General features: G+C 37.5%; 1 protein-coding gene across 8 annotated transcripts in view; it reads right to left on the bottom strand.

Moving 5' to 3' along the window:
* ABCA5 (ATP binding cassette subfamily A member 5) overlaps positions 1-18,930 on the bottom strand; it is an 81,863-nt gene that overhangs the window by 43,037 nt on the left and 19,896 nt on the right. For all 8 annotated transcript variants that reach the window (XR_010726315.1, XR_010726314.1, XM_066238016.1 and 5 more), the window contains 5 exons: positions 18,531-18,678; positions 15,641-15,809; positions 13,238-13,296; positions 1,936-2,046; positions 70-245 (listed from right to left, as the gene is read on the bottom strand). Coding sequence is in view for 6 of the 8 variants with exons in the window: in XM_066238016.1 (XP_066094113.1) it covers positions 70-245; positions 1,936-2,046; positions 13,238-13,296; positions 15,641-15,809; positions 18,531-18,678 (663 nt within the window). In the remaining 2 variants the exon portion in view is untranslated. The remainder of the gene's footprint in view (positions 1-69; positions 246-1,935; positions 2,047-13,237; positions 13,297-15,640; positions 15,810-18,530; positions 18,679-18,930) is intronic.

Genomic DNA, 18,930 nt, shown 5'->3' on the forward strand with positions numbered 1-18,930 from the left:
CACAAGTTATTACCAAAAGCTATTAATTTACAGGGAATAAAAGTAGAGATTTCAATATGAATAACATACTTCTTGTATTATATTATTAGCTGGTATTCCTTTAATTGAAGCCAAAATGGACAAGTTTTCTTCTACTGTCAAAACATCAAAGTGTATATCTAACTGTGGGCAAATGCCAATCATTTTTCTTGCTTCAAACATTTCATCTATTTCTGAGACGCTGTGTCCATATATAGATGCAAACCCTAAAATAAAATAACATATCCCACATAAGAACTGTGAAATCAATGTAAAAATAGTGTGTAGAATAACAAAAATCACACACTCTTATATAAATATAAAATACACTGAGGAACAATTTTTTTTCATTTCCTATTGCATTAGGTTTTAGAACTTTTTCTATATATTTCTGCATCACTGATTTCAAATCTGAAATCCGTTTTTTGGTGCATGCTCTAGTTTTCATGCAATTTTAATTTCTTTTTGTTATAGTTAATGGCATGCATTGGTTTTTAAATTGGAGTTAAAGGGCAACGACTCTTGGATTGAACATAACCACAAGGCAATTAATGTTTTACAAACATCACTTTTACATAATTGTAGTTGTTTTTAAGTGCAAAAAATTATTATCTGATAAAAACACCCTCTTATTTTGTTTTAAGATTGAATCATGGCTTCTTCTAGTAGGCGTAAATGTAAGAATAGTCCTGACACCTTCTGTTATATATGTGGAACCGGACATTGACCATCTCATTAGCCAAAAGCAGGTCCATAGTTCCCATTGAAATACTAGTCAGTTTGTTGATTTGAATTTACTTGTTCTTTATTTTAAATATTATATTTGTTCTCGTTTTGTTTTTTTACTTTAAAATAAGATATGTGCAGTGTGCATAGGGATTTGTTCATAGTTTTTTTAATAGTCCGGCCCTCCAACAGTCTGAGGGACAGTGAACTGGCCCCCTATGTAAAAAGTTTGGGCACCCCTGGCCTAAATAGAATTTAAATAAGTTTTGCACACATTTTATGATTAAAATAAGTGTTTTAATATGTTCTAATTTGAAATTGTAGACAAATTCTGATGCAATCATATCTTTTAGTGTATTAGTGTATTTACTGCATTATATAAATTATTATATTTTCACAAAGATGATGCCCAAGAAGACATTCTACTTCATTATGTTAAACTAAATGTTGAAAATTTTACAATAAGATGAAAACCTAAAATCTTGAATTGCAAAAAAAACTGTAGCTTACAGAGAAAAACTAATGTCAGAATTGAGATCAGCACACTCGAATTAGGTAAGAACAAGTGTTTTTGTGGATGCAACAAAAATTTTGTTCCTCAGGATTATTAATACTACCATCAGAGTGACAGAATTATGGATAAACAACAAAGTTTTAAAATTTAAACATTTAAAAAGATGCAAGTTCAATACATGGAAATTTGGCCCACTGTTATTGTAGAAATATGGAAATGCCCATATATGATAATTACAGGTTTGAGGTATTATTCTTAAAATTCTGTTTTAGGAGATAGTCTTGACATTTATCACTCTTTCCCTTTAAACTACTGTCATATAGTTAGAAATCTGTATCTGTTTTCTCAATCTGAAGTATCTACAGGTCTCATTTAATATCCAACTAATTATTGATTTATCCTTCCTTGGAAATGAAAAATCAGCCTATTTCTGATAATAGGTACAAAATTAGAACCTTCTTACTTTATTAAACATGACTGAATCGGTTTTTATTTCCCATTGAAAAACAAATATGTGCAATCAGGAAAACATACCTTTAGAGATACAGAAGTTGGTCCAAAATCATTGACAAAAACCAATCAGTACATATTTTGAGGATAATTATGTTGTCACACTTTAGTTAATAATACAAATAAAACAAGTAAGGGATATTTTTCTTAAGTCAGAAAACTCTCACCATCAGAAGGTGGGCATAGTCCACAAAGAATATTCACCAATGTACTCTTTCCTGTCCCACTGTGGCCAAGTAATGCAGTAATCTGACCCTCATATATGTCGAATGACAAATCTAGTTCAGGAAAAATGGAAAAGATTCAGATATAATTTTTATTTTTGTTGAACTACACAAGATAATTCATAATACCTGAGTAATTCTGAAATCAATAAATATAGAGACAGATTTAAAGTTACCAGCATACTTAAGTGCATATTTAATATGCACAATAATACAGTATATTTAATATTATAACACAATATTACCGTATTTCCCCATGTATTAGACAGACCTTAATTTGGGGGCTCAAAATTTGAAAAAAAAAAAGTATTACATAAAGTTATTGAACTGAAGTTTTAGTCATCATAAAATTCATTCAAGTCCTCATCACCGACAAAACTCCCATCCATTAGCTTGTCCTCATCTGTGTCTGATGATGAATCAGTCTTCAACAATGAGCATAAAAACAAGCGTGAAAAAGCAGGAAATGAAAGTAAAAAAATCTACAACCACTGTATAAGATGCACCCAGTTTTTAGAACCCAAAATTTGGGGGGAAGGGTGAGTCTTACACATGGAGCAATACGGTAATTCTTTGTTGTAGATAATGGTATGAACCATAATAAAACAAACTTTCAGTTTTTGTTAAACTGATTTAGAAGGTGCACAAAATATTGAGGGGAAGTCTGTAATACCAATATTTCCAAGGGAATTAAAACAAGTAAACAAACATTTGTTCCCAAGGGTACTTATAGGATATTAAATATATTGGCAAAAAACTGGAAACTGACCAGTAGCATGGGACTAAGTTAATACCTGAAAGGTTCAATTTAAGTAAGAGAAAAATGGAACAAAGAAATGTCACTGGATGGATATGTCAATCATTAAAGGAAGACAGGAATTTAAAAACTCAGCTTCAATACAGACATGGGCAAAAGTAGGTAGGTATACAGCTATAAGTATGTGAGACACAGTTTATTCTTGCATTTTACTTTATTAAAGTGTAGTATTACTGATTTATATTACAACTGTAAACCCTATTTTTGCCCACCCGTGTATGTAGAGCCTTTCATTTAACAAAGGTGATCTGGAATTTAGTATACCTAGAGCTGCAGGCGTGAAGTAAAAATGAATCCTCTCTGGAAGATTACATTATCAAATGCATATAATTATCTATATAATTAGTCATATACAATATGTAAACAGTCAACCAAAATAACCAGGCAGGAGAAAGCAAGATAGGACCAAAACCAATAGAAAAGACAAACAAAAGAAATAGACCTAGAGAAAATGAAGACATTGGTATCATATGAGAAGATTTAAAAATAATTATGTTGCCTGACTAGGCAGTGTCGCAGTGGATAGAGCATCAGACTGGGATGCAGAGGACCCAGGATCGAAACCCCGTGGTCACCAGCTTGAACAAGGGCTCATCTGGTTGGAGCACAGCTCACCAGCTTGAGCCCAAAGGGTCACTTGGTCTGCTATAGCCCCCCGGTCAAGGCACATATGAGAAAGCAGTCAATGAACAACTAAGGTGCTGCAATGAAGAATTGATGCTTCTCATCTCTCTCCCTCCCTGTCTGTCCCTATCTACCCCTCTCTCTTCTCTCTCTATGTCACCAAAAAAAAAAAAAAATCATTATCTTTACAAGGAAATGTTGGCAAAGGACTAAAACTTATATAAAGAATCAAGTGGAAAGATAAAAACTGTAATAGATGAGTGAAAAAGATTTCAGTTATACCGAACTATAATATAAAGAAAATTAGTGAAAGACAAGAAAAGAAGAAAATACCTAGAGCACAGAGAAACAGAAGTATAAAACACTCAGGGGAGCATAAAAACAAACAGGACAGCCTGACCAGGCGGTGGCGCAGTGGATGGAGCATCGGACTGGGACACAGAGGACCTAGGCTCCAGACACTGACGTCGCCAGTTTGAGCATGCGCTCATCTTATTTGAGCAAGGCTCACCAGCTTGAGCCCAAGGTCGCTGGCTCGAGCAAGGGGTCACTCGGTCTGCTGTAGTCCCCTGGTCAGGGCACATGAAAAAGCAGTCAATGAACAACTAAGGTGCCACAACGAAGAATTGATGCTTCTCATCTCTCTCCCTTCCTATCTGTCTGTCCCTATCTGTCCCTCTCTGACTCTGTCTCTGTCATAAAAAAAAAGGATAAAGTGAAAAGTCATAGCATGTAATAATAAACATAGAGGGAGAGAAGAGAAAACAGGGCAGAAGCAATATTAAAAAGCAAATGGCTGAGAATTCTCTGAAACAGAAGACAGACATCAAGCCACAGACTTAAGAAGCACTACATAACCAAAACAGAATAAACATAAAAATATCACCAACACATATTATAGTAAAATTGCTGAAAACCAAAAATAGAGAGCTCTCAAATCAATAGCATTAGTTAGGTAAATGTAAATTAAACCAAATTAACAGCTAAAGTTAAAATCACTGACAATACCAAAGATTGGTGAGGATACCAACTTTAGAGAAATGTTGAAAGTATACTTACTAAAGTTAACATTTGACCTAGCAATTCCACCCATGAGTACTACTTATGACTTAGATATACTCTATTCAAGAATAGTCGTGCATTATTTAATATGGCCATACATTCTGAAAAATACATTGTTAGGCAATTTCATTATATGATCACAGAGTGTACTTAAAGAGCTGTCATACAATTGATAGTGCAGTAGGTTTGTTTACATAGCATCACCACAAACATGAGTAATGCTTTATACTATGTTATAACAGCTACTATGTCACTAGGTGACAGAAATTTATAATCTTATAGGACCACCTTCAGATATGTGGTCCATCAATAACCAAAACATCATGACTGTAAGGAAAAATGATTGGCCTGACCAGGTGGTGGTGCAGTGGATAGAGCATCGGTCTAGCATGCAGAAGACCCAGGTTCGAAACCCAAAGGGCGTAGGCTTGAGTGCGGGCTCACCAGCTTGAGCACAGGGTCACCGGCTTGAGTATGGGATCATAGACATGATCCCATGGTCGCTGGCCTGAGCCCAAAGGTCATTGGCTTAAAGTCCAAGGTCTCTGGCTTGAGCCCAAGGTCACTGGCTCAACTGGAACACCCCTCCCCGTCAAGGCACATATGTGAAAGCAATCAATGAATAACTAAGGTGCTGTAGCAAAGAATTAATGCCTCTCATTGCTCTCCCTTCCTGTCTGTCCTATCTGTCCCTTTTTCTGTCTCTGTCTCTCTAAAAACAGAAAAAATTATTGTATATTCACACAAAAGGAAACTGAACAGCAAAAATAGGGAAAAAAGTACTGTGACAGAAAGCATGATGGATAGAGCACTTAGACATAAAACTGACTCCACTAGTGGGATATTCAAGTATAGACCAAACTTATTCATACTGACAGACCTCAGAAGATTGGCTATATTGGGGTAGGATGACACTGATTGGAAAGGAACAAAAGCAAACCTTTAGAGGTAGACCAATTTTATCTGAGTGGTGGCTATATAGCTGAATACATTTGTAAAAGACTCATCAAGCCATATATTAAGTTGTAAATATACAATCAAAAAAGGCAAGGAAGGTAAAGAACAACTGTAAGACAGGGGAGACAAACAGTAACAAAGTAATTAGATAATTAAAATTCAAGTATAGTAATAATCTCATTAAATGAAAATGGACAAAACATTCTAATTAAAAGATAAAGATTTTCACATCAAATTTTGAAACTAACAGATTGAAAGAGGTGAGAAACATGTATCATGCAATCAATCACTAACCTAAAGGAAGCTATAACCCTGAATATATAGGTATTTCACTGCACGGTCTGAAAAATAAGTAAAGGATGACAGAAGTACAAAGAAAATAGATTTTGGCCCTGGCCGGTTAGCTCAGTTTTAGAGCGTCGGCCTGGCGTGCGGAAGTCCCGGGTTCGATTCCCAGCCAGGGCACACAGGAGAGGCGCCCATCTGCTTCTCCACCCCTCCCCCTCTCCTTCCCCTCTGTCTCTCTCTTCCCCTCCCGCAGCCGAGGCTCCACTGGAGCAAAAGATGGCCTGGGCGCTGGGGGTGGCTCCTTGGCCTCTGCCCCAGGCGCTAGAGTGGCTCTGGTCGCAACAGAGCGATGCCCTGGATGGGCAGAGCTTCGCCCCCTGGTGGGTGTGCCGGGTGGATCCCGGCTGGGCGTGTGCGGGAGTCTGTCTGACTGCCTCCCCGTTTCCAGCTTCAGAAAAATACAAAAAATAATAATAATAATAAATAGATTTTTATTTTTTATTTATCTCTCTCAATAAATGACAAAAACACTTTCACAAAAAATAAATCACTAAATATACAGAAAAGATTTCAAAAACACAACTAACCAACTTGACTTGTTATGGAACACAATACACAATAACTGCATAATATATATTTGTACAAGTGTACACAGAATATGTACAAAACTGAGCATATGCTGGACCATCTAATCTCAATAAATTTCAAAAGACTAAAATGAATTGTAAGATAATATTGTTTTACAGTAGAATTATGTTAAAATTTTACAACAAAAAAATTAACCACCATACAGTTAAAAATCAAAACATAAATAATCCACACAAAAAAAGAAACCATAGTAAAAATCAGGAATATTTAAAACTGAATAATAAAAAAAAACCTGTCAGGAATTGCACAATGCAGCAGAAGCCATGCTTAGAAGAAAATTTATGTATGTAAAATGCAACATTATAAAATGACCTATGCATCTAGCTCAGTCTTGCCCGGCTAGGGAGGAGAGGATGTACAAAAGTGGTCAAGCCCAGCTGCGGACCGCCTGCAATCCAGCCAGCAGGGGAAGGGAAGGAGCCCCAAAAGGGGTGGAGACCTGCCCTTGAGCAAGGGCGCAGGAGCACAGCCCTGCCCCACCCGCGGAACCAAGGTTTGTGGCCTGACTTGGGAGCTGGCTCCTCCTGCGGGGGTGGAGCCAAGAGCCCAGAACAGGCGGAGTCCCGCTACTGAGAGTGGGCACGCAGTCTCGCCCAGCTGTGGAGCCAAGGCTTGCAGCCATCCCACGAGTGGGTTCCTCCTGCAAGGGCAGGACGAAAGCCCGGAATCAGGCGGACACCCTCAACTGAGCAAAGGTGCTCAGAATGACACCCGCGGGGGTGGGGCGAAAGCCAAGGCCATTGTGCTTGGAATGCCACCCACGGGGGCGGGGTGGAAGCCAAGGCCACTGAGGCTTGTACACCCGAGCACGTGATCACAGCCACTCCCTGAAGGAGAGGCGGAAACCACAGCAACAGCACCAGAGGGCAGGCACCAGCAACAACCATACTGGAACACCCTAGGCAGCAACAGCAGAGGGGGTGGCGGGCCTGCAGAGAGACCACACGTAGAGAACACAGAGGCCACATCCAGTGGACTCCAGTAGCCAAAACCTTCTTTTACACAGACAAAATAAGAAGGCAGAGAAATGCAACACAAATGAATCGAGAAATCCCCAGAAAAGGACCTGAATGGGTCAGCTATAACCAAATTACCAGATGCAGAGTTTAAAATAACAATTATTAGGATGCTCAAAGATATTATAAAAACAACAGATGGACATTATGAACACCTAAATAAAGAGATAGCAAATATAAAAAAAGGACATAGAAATAATAAAAAAGAATCAGTCAGAAATGACAAATAAAATATCAGAAATGAAGAACACAATGGAAGGAATTAAAAGCAGGATGGATGAGGCTGAGAATCAAATCAGAGAGTTAGAGGACAAGATAAATAAAGGCACAGTAGCAGAGCAGAAAAAAGAAACGAGACTCAAAAAGTCTGAGGAAACTCTAAGAGAGCTCTGTGACAACATGAAGAGAAATAACATCCGCATCATAGAGGTTCCTGAAGAAGAAGAGAAAGAACAAGGGATAGAGCCTTTGTTCAAACATATCGTGGCTGAAAACTTACCTCAATTAAGGCAGGAAAACGTCTCACAAGTTCAAGAAGCACAGAAAACTCCATTAAAGAGAAATGCAAAGAAATCCACACCAAGACACATCATAATTAAAATATCAAAGCATAGTGAAAAAGAGAAAATATTAAAAGAAGCTAAAGACAAAAAGACTATCACACACAAAGGAGCCACCATAAGGATGACTTCTGACTTCTCAACAGAAACATTGAGGCCAGAAGGGAATGGCAGGAAATATTCAAAATAATGCCTACAACCAAGACTACTTTATCCAGCAAGGCTATCATTTAAAATTGAAGGAGAAATAAAAAGCTTTCCAGACCAAAAAAAAAAAAAAAAAAAAAAACTCAAGGAATTCACTACAACCAAACCAATGCTGCAAGAAATGCTAAAGGGCCTATTGTAAACAGATCAAAGGAGAAAAATAATAGAGCAAAAGAGGAATACAGTTTTAAAGAATAAAATGGCTATAAACAACTACATATCCATAACCTTAAATGTAAATGGATTAAATGATCTGACCAAAAGATATAGGGTAGCTGCATGGATAAGAAAACAGGACCCATACATATGCTGTCTAAAAGAGACACACCTTAAAACAAAAGATGCACATAGACTGAAGATAAAAGGATGGAAAAAAAAATTTTCATGCAAATGGAAATGAAAAAAAAGCTGGGGTAGCAATACTTATATCAGACAAAATGGACTTTAAAACAAAGGCTATAGTAAGAGATAAACAAGGTCACTACATAATGATAAAGGGAGCAATCCAATAGGAAGATATAACCGATATAAATATCTACGCACCTAATATAGGAGCACCTAAATATATAAAGCAGACTTTGATGGATTTAAAGGGCCAGATCAACAGCAATACTATAATAGTAGCGGATTTCAATACCCTACTAACATCACTAGATAGATCTTCAAGAAAGAAAATTAACAAAGAAACAGCAGACTTAAAGGACATACTACATCAACTCGATTTAATAGATATCTTCAGAACCTTTCATGCTAAAGCAGCAGAATATACATTCTTTTCAAGTGTTCATGGTGCATTCTCTAGGATAGACCACATGTTAGGGCACAAAAGCGGTCTCAAGAAATTTAAGAAGATTGAAATCATATCGAACACTTTCTCTGATCACAATGGCATGAAAATAGAAATCAACCACAACACAAAAACTGAAAAATACTCAAACACTTGGAAACTAAATAGCATGTTACTAAATAACAAATGGGTTAACAATGAGATCAAAGAAGAAATTAAAAAATTCCTAGAAATGAACGATACCGAGCATACATTAACTCAAAATTTATAGGACACAGCAAAAGCAGTCCTGAGATGGAAGTTCATAGCATTACAGGCATACCTTAAGAAGCTAGAAAAAGCTCAAATAAACAACTTGACCCTGCATCTAAAAGAACTAGAAAAAGAACAGCAAGTAAAGCCCAGAGGTAGTAGAAGGAAGGAAATGATAAAAATCAGAGCAGAAATAAATGACATAGAGGCTAAAGAAACAATACAGAGGATCAATGAAACCAGGAGCTGGTTCTTTGAAAAGGTAAACAAGATCGATGAACCTTTAACCAAACTCAACAAGAAAATAGAGGACTCAAATAAATAAAATTAGAAATGAGAGAAATAACAACTGACACATCAGAAATACAAAATATTGTAAAAAAATACTATGAAGAACTGTATGCCAAAAAATTAGACAACCTAGATGAAATGGACAAATTCCTTGAAACAAATAATCTTCCAAAACTTAATCTGGAAGAATCAGAAAACCTAAACAGACCAATTACAACAAATGAGATTGAAACAGTTATCAAAAATCTCCCAAAAAAGAAAAGTCCTGGGCCTGATGGCTTCACAAGAGAATTCTATCAAATATTTAAAGAAGAACTAACTCCTATCCTTCTCAAGATATTTTTAAAAAATTCAAGAGGAAGGAAGACTTCCAAGCTCTTTTTATGAGGAGAGTATAATTCTGACTCCAAAACCAGACAAAGACAACACAAAGAAAATTATAGGCCAATATCCCTGATGAATTTAGATGCTAAAATCGTCAACAAAATATTAGCAAACCGGATCCAGCACTATATGAAACAAATCGTACACCATGATCAACTGGGATTTATTCTTGGTAGGCAATGCTGGTACAATATTCGCAAATCAATCAATATGATTCATCACATAAACAAAAGGAAGGAGAAAAACCACGTAATAATTTCAATAGATGCAGAAAAAGCATTTGATAAGATCCAGCACCCATTCATGATCAAAACTCTCAGCAAAGAGGGAATACAGGGAACATACCTCAACATGATAAAGGCCATCTATGACAAACCCACAGCCAACATCATACTCAATGGGCAAAATTTAAAAGCAATCCCCTTAAGATCAGGAATAGGCAGGGGTGCCCCCTTTCACCACTCTTATTGAACATAGTTCTGGAAGTTCTAGCCACAGCAATCAGACAAAAAAAGAAATAAAGGCATCTAAATTGGAAAATAAGAAGTAAAACTATCATTATTTGCAGATGATATGATATTGTATATAGAAAACCCTAAAAGTCTCAGTCAAAAATCTACTGGGCCTGATAAATGAATTCAGCAAGGTGGCAGGATATAAAATTAATACTTATAAATCAGAGGCATTTTTATACATTAACAATGAACTATCAGAAAGAAAAATTAAGGAAGCAATCCCCGTCACCATTGCAACCAAAAAAATAAAGTACCTAGGAATCAATTTAACCAGGGAGATTAAAGACTTGTACTCGGAAAAATTATAAAACATTGATTAAAGAAATCAGGGAAGATACAAACAAGTGGAAGCATATACCGTGCTCATGGTAGGAAGAATAAACATCACTAAAATGTCTATATTACCCAAAACAATTTATAAATTCAATGCAATACCGATTAAAATACCAATGACTTACTTCAAAGATATAGAACACATATTCCAAAAATTTATACTGAACCATAAGAGAACACGAATAGCCTCAGCAATCTTAAAAAGGAAGAATAATGTGGGAGGTATCACAGTTCCGGATATCAAGTTATACTACAAGGCCATTGTACTCAAAACAGCCTTACTGGCATAAGAACAGGCATATAAATCAATGGAACAGAAGTGAGAACCCAGAAATAAACCCACACTTTTATGGACAACTGATATTTGACAAAGGAGGTAAGAGCATACAGTGGAGTAAAGACAGCCTCTTCAACAAATGGTGTTGGGAGAATTGAACAGCTACCTGCAAAAAAGTGAAACTAGACCACCAATTTACACCATTCACAAAAATAAACTCAAAATGGATAAAAGACTTAAATGTAAGCTGTAAAACCTTAAGCATCTTAGAAGAAAACATAGGCAGTAAGCTCTCTGACATTTCTCGCAGCAATATATTTGCCGATTTATCTCCACGGGCAAGTGAAATAAAAGACAGGATAAACAAATGGGACTATATCAAACTAAAAAGCTTCTGCACAGCTAAAGACAATAAGAATGGAATAGAAAGATAAACTACACAATAGGAGAATGTATTTGACAATACGTCTGATAAGGGTTTAATAACCAAAATTTATAAAGAACTTGTAAAACTCAATACCAGTAAGACAAAGAATCCAATCAAAAAATGGGCGAAAGAAATGAATAGACACTCCTCCAAAGAGGACATACAGATGGCCAATAGGCATATGAAAAAATGCTCAACATCACTAATCATTAGAGAAATGCAAATTAAAACCACAATGAGATATCATCTCACACCAGTCAGAATGGCGCTCTTCAACAAAACAACACAGAATAAGTGCTGGCGAGGACGTGGAGAAAAGGGAACCCTCCTGCACTGCTGGTGGGAATGCAGACTGGTGCAGCCTCTGTGGAAAACAGTATGGAGATTCCTGAAAAAATTAAAAATTGAATTGCCTTTTGACCTAGCTATACCACTGTTAGGAATATACCCCAAGAACACCATAGCACTGTTTGAAAAGAAGAAATGCACTCCCATGTTTATGGCAGCATTGTTCACAATAGTGAAGATCTGGAAACAGCCCAAGTGTCCGTCAGTGGACAAGTGGATTAAAAAGCTTTGGTACATATACACTATGGAATACTACTCAGCCATAAGAAATGATGACATTGGATCATTTACAACAACATGGATGAACCTTGGTTAACATTATACTGAGCGAAATAAGTAAATCAGAAAAAACTAAGAACTATATGCTTCCATACATAGGTGGGACATAAAAATGAGACTCAGAGACATGGACAAGAGTGTGGGGGTTACAGGGGGGGTAGAGGGAGGGGCTTGAGGAGGAGAGGGGCACAAAGAAAACCAGTTAGAAGGTGACAGAAGACAATTGGACTTTGGGTGATAAGAATGCAGCATAATCAAATGTCAAAATAACCTAGAGATGTTTTCTCTGAACATATGTACCCTGATTTATCAATGTCACCCCATTAAAATTAATTAAAAATAAAAAATAAAAATAAATTAAAAAAGAAAAAGAAGACTACAACTTCAACTCTTGCCTGAGTTTCCAAGCTGCCAGCCTGTCCTACAGATTTTAAGTTGTAAGGAACCTTAAATCATATGAACCAATTTTTTTTATTTTTTTTTAAGATTTTAATTTATTGATTTTTAGCGAGAGAGGAGAGAGAGAGAGAAAGAAAGGCGAGGTTGGAGAGAGGAGTGGGAAGCATCAACTTGTAGTGGCGCCTTGACTGGGCAAGCCCGGGGTTTCGAACCAGCGACCTCAGCATTCTAGGTTGATGCTTTATCCACTGCACCACCACAGGTCAGGCCCCAAATCCTTAAAGGTAAGCTCCCTTCTTCTCTCCTGCCCAATCCCATTCAGCTCTGTAAGTATGTGTGTATACAAGCATAGATACTCTGTTGGAACTAAAGATCCCAGACTTACACACTGCTATACATTCTCTGACTCTCAAGTCAACCCCTCACAAAAAAAGAATTATTAGGCCCAAAATGTCAGTCGTCGCAAGGTTGAAAACCCTGTGTTGTGCCAAAAAAAAAGCAACTAACCTGTATACACATGCATAAAAATAAAAGGAAAAAAGAACACAGATTTGTACAAATAATTGAATACTTTTTATCTTTAATAGATAAAACTTCTATTTTACTACTTTGATGTTAGTTTTATTATAAATATTAATCACATACATAAATGTAAGTATCCCTAAAGGAAAGAGAAAAAATTGTGATAAAAGTTTTAATTTCCCACAATTTATGCACATGATTTTTCCATTTGTACTATAATACCATAAACTGAATACTAAAAAAGCTACTTACTTCTCAGAGCCTCCACATTTTCACCTTTCTTTCTGTATGTCTTCTGAATACCACTGATTCTGAAAAACATCATTTTCTACTTTAAGTATTTAAAGCAGTTTATAAATGTATTTCCATGTACTTTTATCAAATATGTCATGTTTTATAGGAATAATAATAATGCACCTTCCTACTAACATAATTAACCAAAGAAAGTAGGCAATAATTATAAAAATATTTTAGAGACTACAGGAGAAAAATATAGCATTAGTCTTTATTTTAAACGTCATTCACTCATTTTTCATAAGCCAACTTCAAAAGACAAAGTGAAGCATTAGATGCAAGCATTTACAGATTTCCTTTTATCACTGCTATATTTGTTTGCAACTTATTATAACAGTTAAGGGAGATTAAAAACCAAATGTTATTTATTTCACATCAGTACACATTTCAAGCTCTCTATAAATGTGAAGTGATTCTTTCATTCCATTTTAAATACTTTATAAAATTTTTAAAAGAATTAATGGTTTTATTGACCTGCTTGAATTTTACCCTTAAAAACCAGCCACTGGCCCAATAATTACATCCTAAGTATTTCACTCTCCCCAGCTTTTATACATTTTTCTCAAATGTAAAAAACAAATTGTACTTCACTCTTTCTTTCACTTTTATTTTTCTCTTTCTCATTATTTTTTAATTTGGCTTTGACTGATCTAGCAAGATAGTGATTAATTTCTTTGGTACTTAGAAATTAAACTGATATTCATTTGTCACAATATATAATGGTCTATGAAATTAACAGAGGACAATTTAATTTTTATTTTTATTTTTTGTATTTTTCTGAAGCTGGAAACTGGGAGGCAGTCAGACAGACTCCCGCATGCACCAGACCAGGATCCACCCGGCATGCCCACCAGGGGGCAATGCTCTGCCCATCTGGGGCATTGCTCTGTCGCAACCACAGCCATTCTAGCACCTGAGGCAGAGGCCACAGAGCCAACCTCAGCGCCCGGGGCCAACTTTGCTCCAATGGAGCCTTGGCTGCAGGAGGGGAAGAGAGAGACAGAGAGAAAGGAGAGGGGGAGGGGTGGAGAAGCAGATGGGCGCTTCTCCTGTGTGCCCTGGCTGGGAATCGAACCTGGGACTCCTGCACGCCAGGCCGACGCTATACCACTGAGCCAACTGGCCAAGAAAGGACAATTTAATATTTTATATAACTTAGACAACAAATCCTAAATCAAATTACAAAAATAGCATTTATTCTGTTTTACTCTACATAACAGAGAAAGTTTAAAATATTGTAACTTAACTATGTAAATACCTGGTTTTATTAATTTAAAATGTTTTCCTTGAAACAAAATTTCAAACCTAGCAGCAATCTTATTCTAAATGGTTGCAAAGAAAATAAGAACTGGCCCTGGCCGGTTGGCTCAGCGGTAGAGCGTCGGCCTAGCGTGCGGAGGACCCGGGTTTGATTCCCGGCCAGGGCACACAGGAAAAGCGCCCATTTGCTTCTCCACCCCTCCGCCGTGCTTTCCTCTCTGTCTCTCTCTTCCCCTCCCGCAGCCAAGGCTCCATTGGAGCAAAGATGGCCCGGGCGCTGGGGATGGCTCTGTGGCCTCTGCCTCAGGCGCTAGAGTGGCTCTGGTCGCAACATGGCGACGCCCAGGATGGGCAGAGCATCGTCCCCTGGTGGGCAGAGCATCGCCCCATGGTGGGCGTGCCGGGTGGATCCCGGTCGGGCGCATGCGGGAGTCTGTCTGACTGTCTCTCCCTGTTTCCAGCTTCAGAAAAAAAAAAAAAAAAAAAATGCAAAAAAAAAAAGAAAATAAGAACTTAAAAGACAAAAGCTCTTGCCATGACCAGTTGGCTCAGTGGTAGAGCTTCAGCCCAGTATGTGGATGTCTGGGTTTGATTTCCAGTAAGGGCACACAGGAGAGGCACTCATCTGCTTATCCACCCTTTTCCCTCTAACGTCTCTCTCTCTCTCTCTCTCTCTCTCTCTCTCTCTCTCTCTCTCTCTTCCTCCTGCATCCATGGCTCAACTGGAACAAGTTGGCCCCAGGCACTGAGGATGACTTCATGGCCTCCACCTCAGGCACTAAGAAGAGTTTGGTTGCTGAGCAACGAAGCAATGCCTCAGATGGGCAGAATATCATCCTCTAGTGGGCTTGCCAGGTGGATCCCAGTCAGGGCACATGCAGGAATCTGTCTCTCTGACTTCCCTCCTCTTACTGAATTTAAAAACAGGGGGGGGGGGGGGGGGGGGAATAGCTCTTATTAACACTGTTTTAAAAATCATGAAATGTGTATCAAATCTTTTAAAATAAATTACTTACATAAGTTACTTAAAAAAATAGTATTTAAATGAGGCATGTTCCATAAGCACTTCTTATGACTAAATTGCCAAAGATTAAATCATACCGTATGGCTTCTTTTCCTATAAATTCTGAAGAAACAGGCTCAACAATTTCACTAAAACTAATATTCCCGTTATTGTTGCCCTCTGATAACTCCTTATAATTTCTTTTGTTCTTTGACCAATATGCTGGCTTCAGAAAATATAGAGATGATCTCCGTAAGCCAAATTCCCCTGAAAAATAAAAAACCTATGTTATCATAAATTATTTCTGAAAATGAGTTTTAAAATCATAAAGGCAGTATGTGAAATATTTAACCTAAATCTAAAGGTTAGATATAAAGTACTAAATCAATATTGTGTGGAAAATAAGTTTTATTAACAAATAACTCAGTCTGGAAATAGTTTCAGCGTTGCTGAGAGTACACAGGAATGTGAAGACGAATAAAGCATGTTTTCTGCACTAAAAAAACTTAAATCTTTATGAGTACACATATATACCAAGTAGCTAGAACACAATGTGTAGCAGGAGGCACATCCTCCATAATGCTAATAAGAGTCCAGAAGAGGGAAACTTTATGTCTAGAGAAGGGATATATCCTGAAAGCTTGAATGTATCCTCTTAGTCTTTGAAAATAGAAAGCATTTAGGAAAGTAAATATAGTTAATAGAGAAGAGATTTTAGAATTAGGAAAATCATACAACAACAGGACAGGAGATTTACATATGGTAGACAGTGATAGTTGTCCACATAGCATGTACCCATTTTCCCCTTTCCTCCCAAAATCCAACATTCGCATTTTTAAAAATATCTACTCTTCTAGAAGGCAATGTACTTCAAAGACACCTAATCCCAATTACACAGATTTTAATCAATCTAATCAGTTCTTGGCATGCTCTAGGGCTATTGTTGCTCCAGCCATCAGCATGTAACCAATCAGACAGAAGCAAAGGTCTTAGCTGGGAGCAAGGTTCACCAATCTTCCTCCACTGGCCATGAACAAAGAAGCGTAACACCCGGTGGCCATGAGGTGAGCAAATCTGCCAGACTCTAAGACAAAGATGGCAAAGAATGGAGAAAGCGGGTCCCAGCTGACACAGTTGAGCAAGTCAAACAACTTGGAGCCCATCTATCTCTAGAATTCCTTTTAAGTCAAACAACTGATTTCCTTCTTGTTTAATCCAATTAGAAAGATTTTGTTAGTAGCCAAAAACAATTTAGTTGATACCCTGGAAATGTGTTTAAATAAGTAAATAGGACTATACAACTGAACATTAAATACAATGAGGAAGGGGAGAGTGATAAGGAGAGACTAAGAATATAAAACTATTATAGAGGACTTTAATATATAATGAGTTTCTAATTAGATATACCTATTAGTAAGAATATGCCTACTAAGGCTTTTGAGCAGGTGATTAACTTTGATTAAAGAAAATGGTGAGCCCTGGCCGGTTGGCTCAGCGGTAGAGCGTCGGCCTAGCGTGCGGAGGACCCGGGTTTGATTCCCGGCCAGGGCACACAGGAGAAGCGCCCATTTGCTTCTCCACCCCTCCGCCGCGCTTTCCTCTCTGTCTCTCTCTTCCCCTCCCACAGCCAAGGCTCCATTGGAGCAAAGATGGCCCGGGCGCTGGGGATGGCTCTGTGGCCTCTGCCTCAGGCGCTAGAGTGGCTCTGGTCGCAACATGGCGACGCCCAGGATGGGCAGAGCATCGCCCCCTGGTGGGCAGAGCGTGGCCCCTGGTGGGCGTGCCGGGTGGATCCCGGTCGGGCGCATGCGGGAGTCTGTCTGACTGTCTCTCCCTGTTTCCAGCTTCAGAAAAATGAAAAAAAAAAGAAAATGGTGAAGTTCTTAGACTTAAGGTAGGTAATTAGGTGAGAAGTATTACAACAGTTTAGACTAGTGCTGCACAGTACAACTTTCTGCAGTGATGGAAATGTCCTATCTATACTGGACAATATGGTGATTAACAGCCATATATGGCTACTGAGCACTTGTAATGTGGCCTGTGCTATGAGGAAATGAATTACTTTATTTAATTCTAATGAATTTAAATTTAAAAAGCCACATGTGCTTAGTGGTTACCATATAAATCAGAGCAGGTCTAGAACACAGACAAAAGTAATGAGAAATTGAAGGGGAAAAGTAAAGAGGCTACTGGATATTTCAAATTTTGAATCTATAGGAGTTTGCTATAGATCAGTGATTTTCAACATTTCTATTTCATGGCAAACTTACTAAAATTCTGTGGTACACCAAAAAAATATACAAACACATATGTATGTATGTATATGTTTTGCTGATATGGAAAAAAATAGGTATAATTTTGATTCATTTACAACAGAAAGCTATTTTTGTGTTGGCTGCGATTTTTTTACTTGACCATCTAAGAGAAAAGAGGTCAGTGCCCCTGACTAAATATACAATGCTGCATGTTTTAAGATGGAAAGGTACTTGACTTGGGATGGTGAACAAACAATGCAATGTACAGATCATGTGTTGCAGAGTTGTACACCTGAAACCTGTATAATTCTGTTGACCAATGTCACCCCAATAAATTCAATGAAAAAATAAATTCCTGCAGCACACCAGTTGAAAATTACTGCTATAAACACAGGACAACAGCAGAGGAGAATTGAAGGAGATACAAAATTGCTTCAGAGTTTGGACCTTCAGTGCAAAAAATGCAACAATTTAGCCAAAGAAGATTGACATAAAGTTAAGAAGTTGAGTTAGGGACTTAAGGCTTTCAAAACAAACTGCTCTTTTTTTATAGAATCTTATATTCACTAGTGGTCAAGACATAAGGTACAAAATATACATATTTGAAATTAAATTAAAAGCTTTAACAATGAATACAAGTTGGGCACTCTGGCTAGAAAAAATTAAATTTGACCCAGTATGGACAAAAATACCCTAAAATCTTTAAAGTTAAATCCAGTAATTATCGGCTTACCTGGAATGACTTGATCAAGATAAACAGCCAACAGGCCATAGAATATACTATTAAGTGCTAACATGATAATAGTAATAATTAGAGGATGTGGACCTTCAGTCATATTAGAAAATAAAGCACCTTCATTAATATCTTCTAAATGCATGACCTGAAAAAATGAAACACGAACTTTATTATATAAAATTGATAAAAATAAGTAAAAGCTAACACTACTTAGAGTTACTCATATCCAGAGTAAGAGTAATCAAACTGAGCCTTGCAGGGGTCGTCCAACTTTCTAAAAACCTCCCACTTTTGCAGTGCTGGTCAACCTGGTCCCTACCGTGCAACCAAACAGCGCCGCGATTGGCCCATCATGAACGCTGGAACGCCCACTGGTGGGCGGTAGGGACCAGGTCTA

The sequence above is a fragment of the Saccopteryx bilineata genome, chromosome 6 (assembly GCF_036850765.1).
Source record: "Saccopteryx bilineata isolate mSacBil1 chromosome 6, mSacBil1_pri_phased_curated, whole genome shotgun sequence".
Taxonomy (NCBI): Eukaryota; Metazoa; Chordata; class Mammalia; order Chiroptera; family Emballonuridae; genus Saccopteryx; species Saccopteryx bilineata.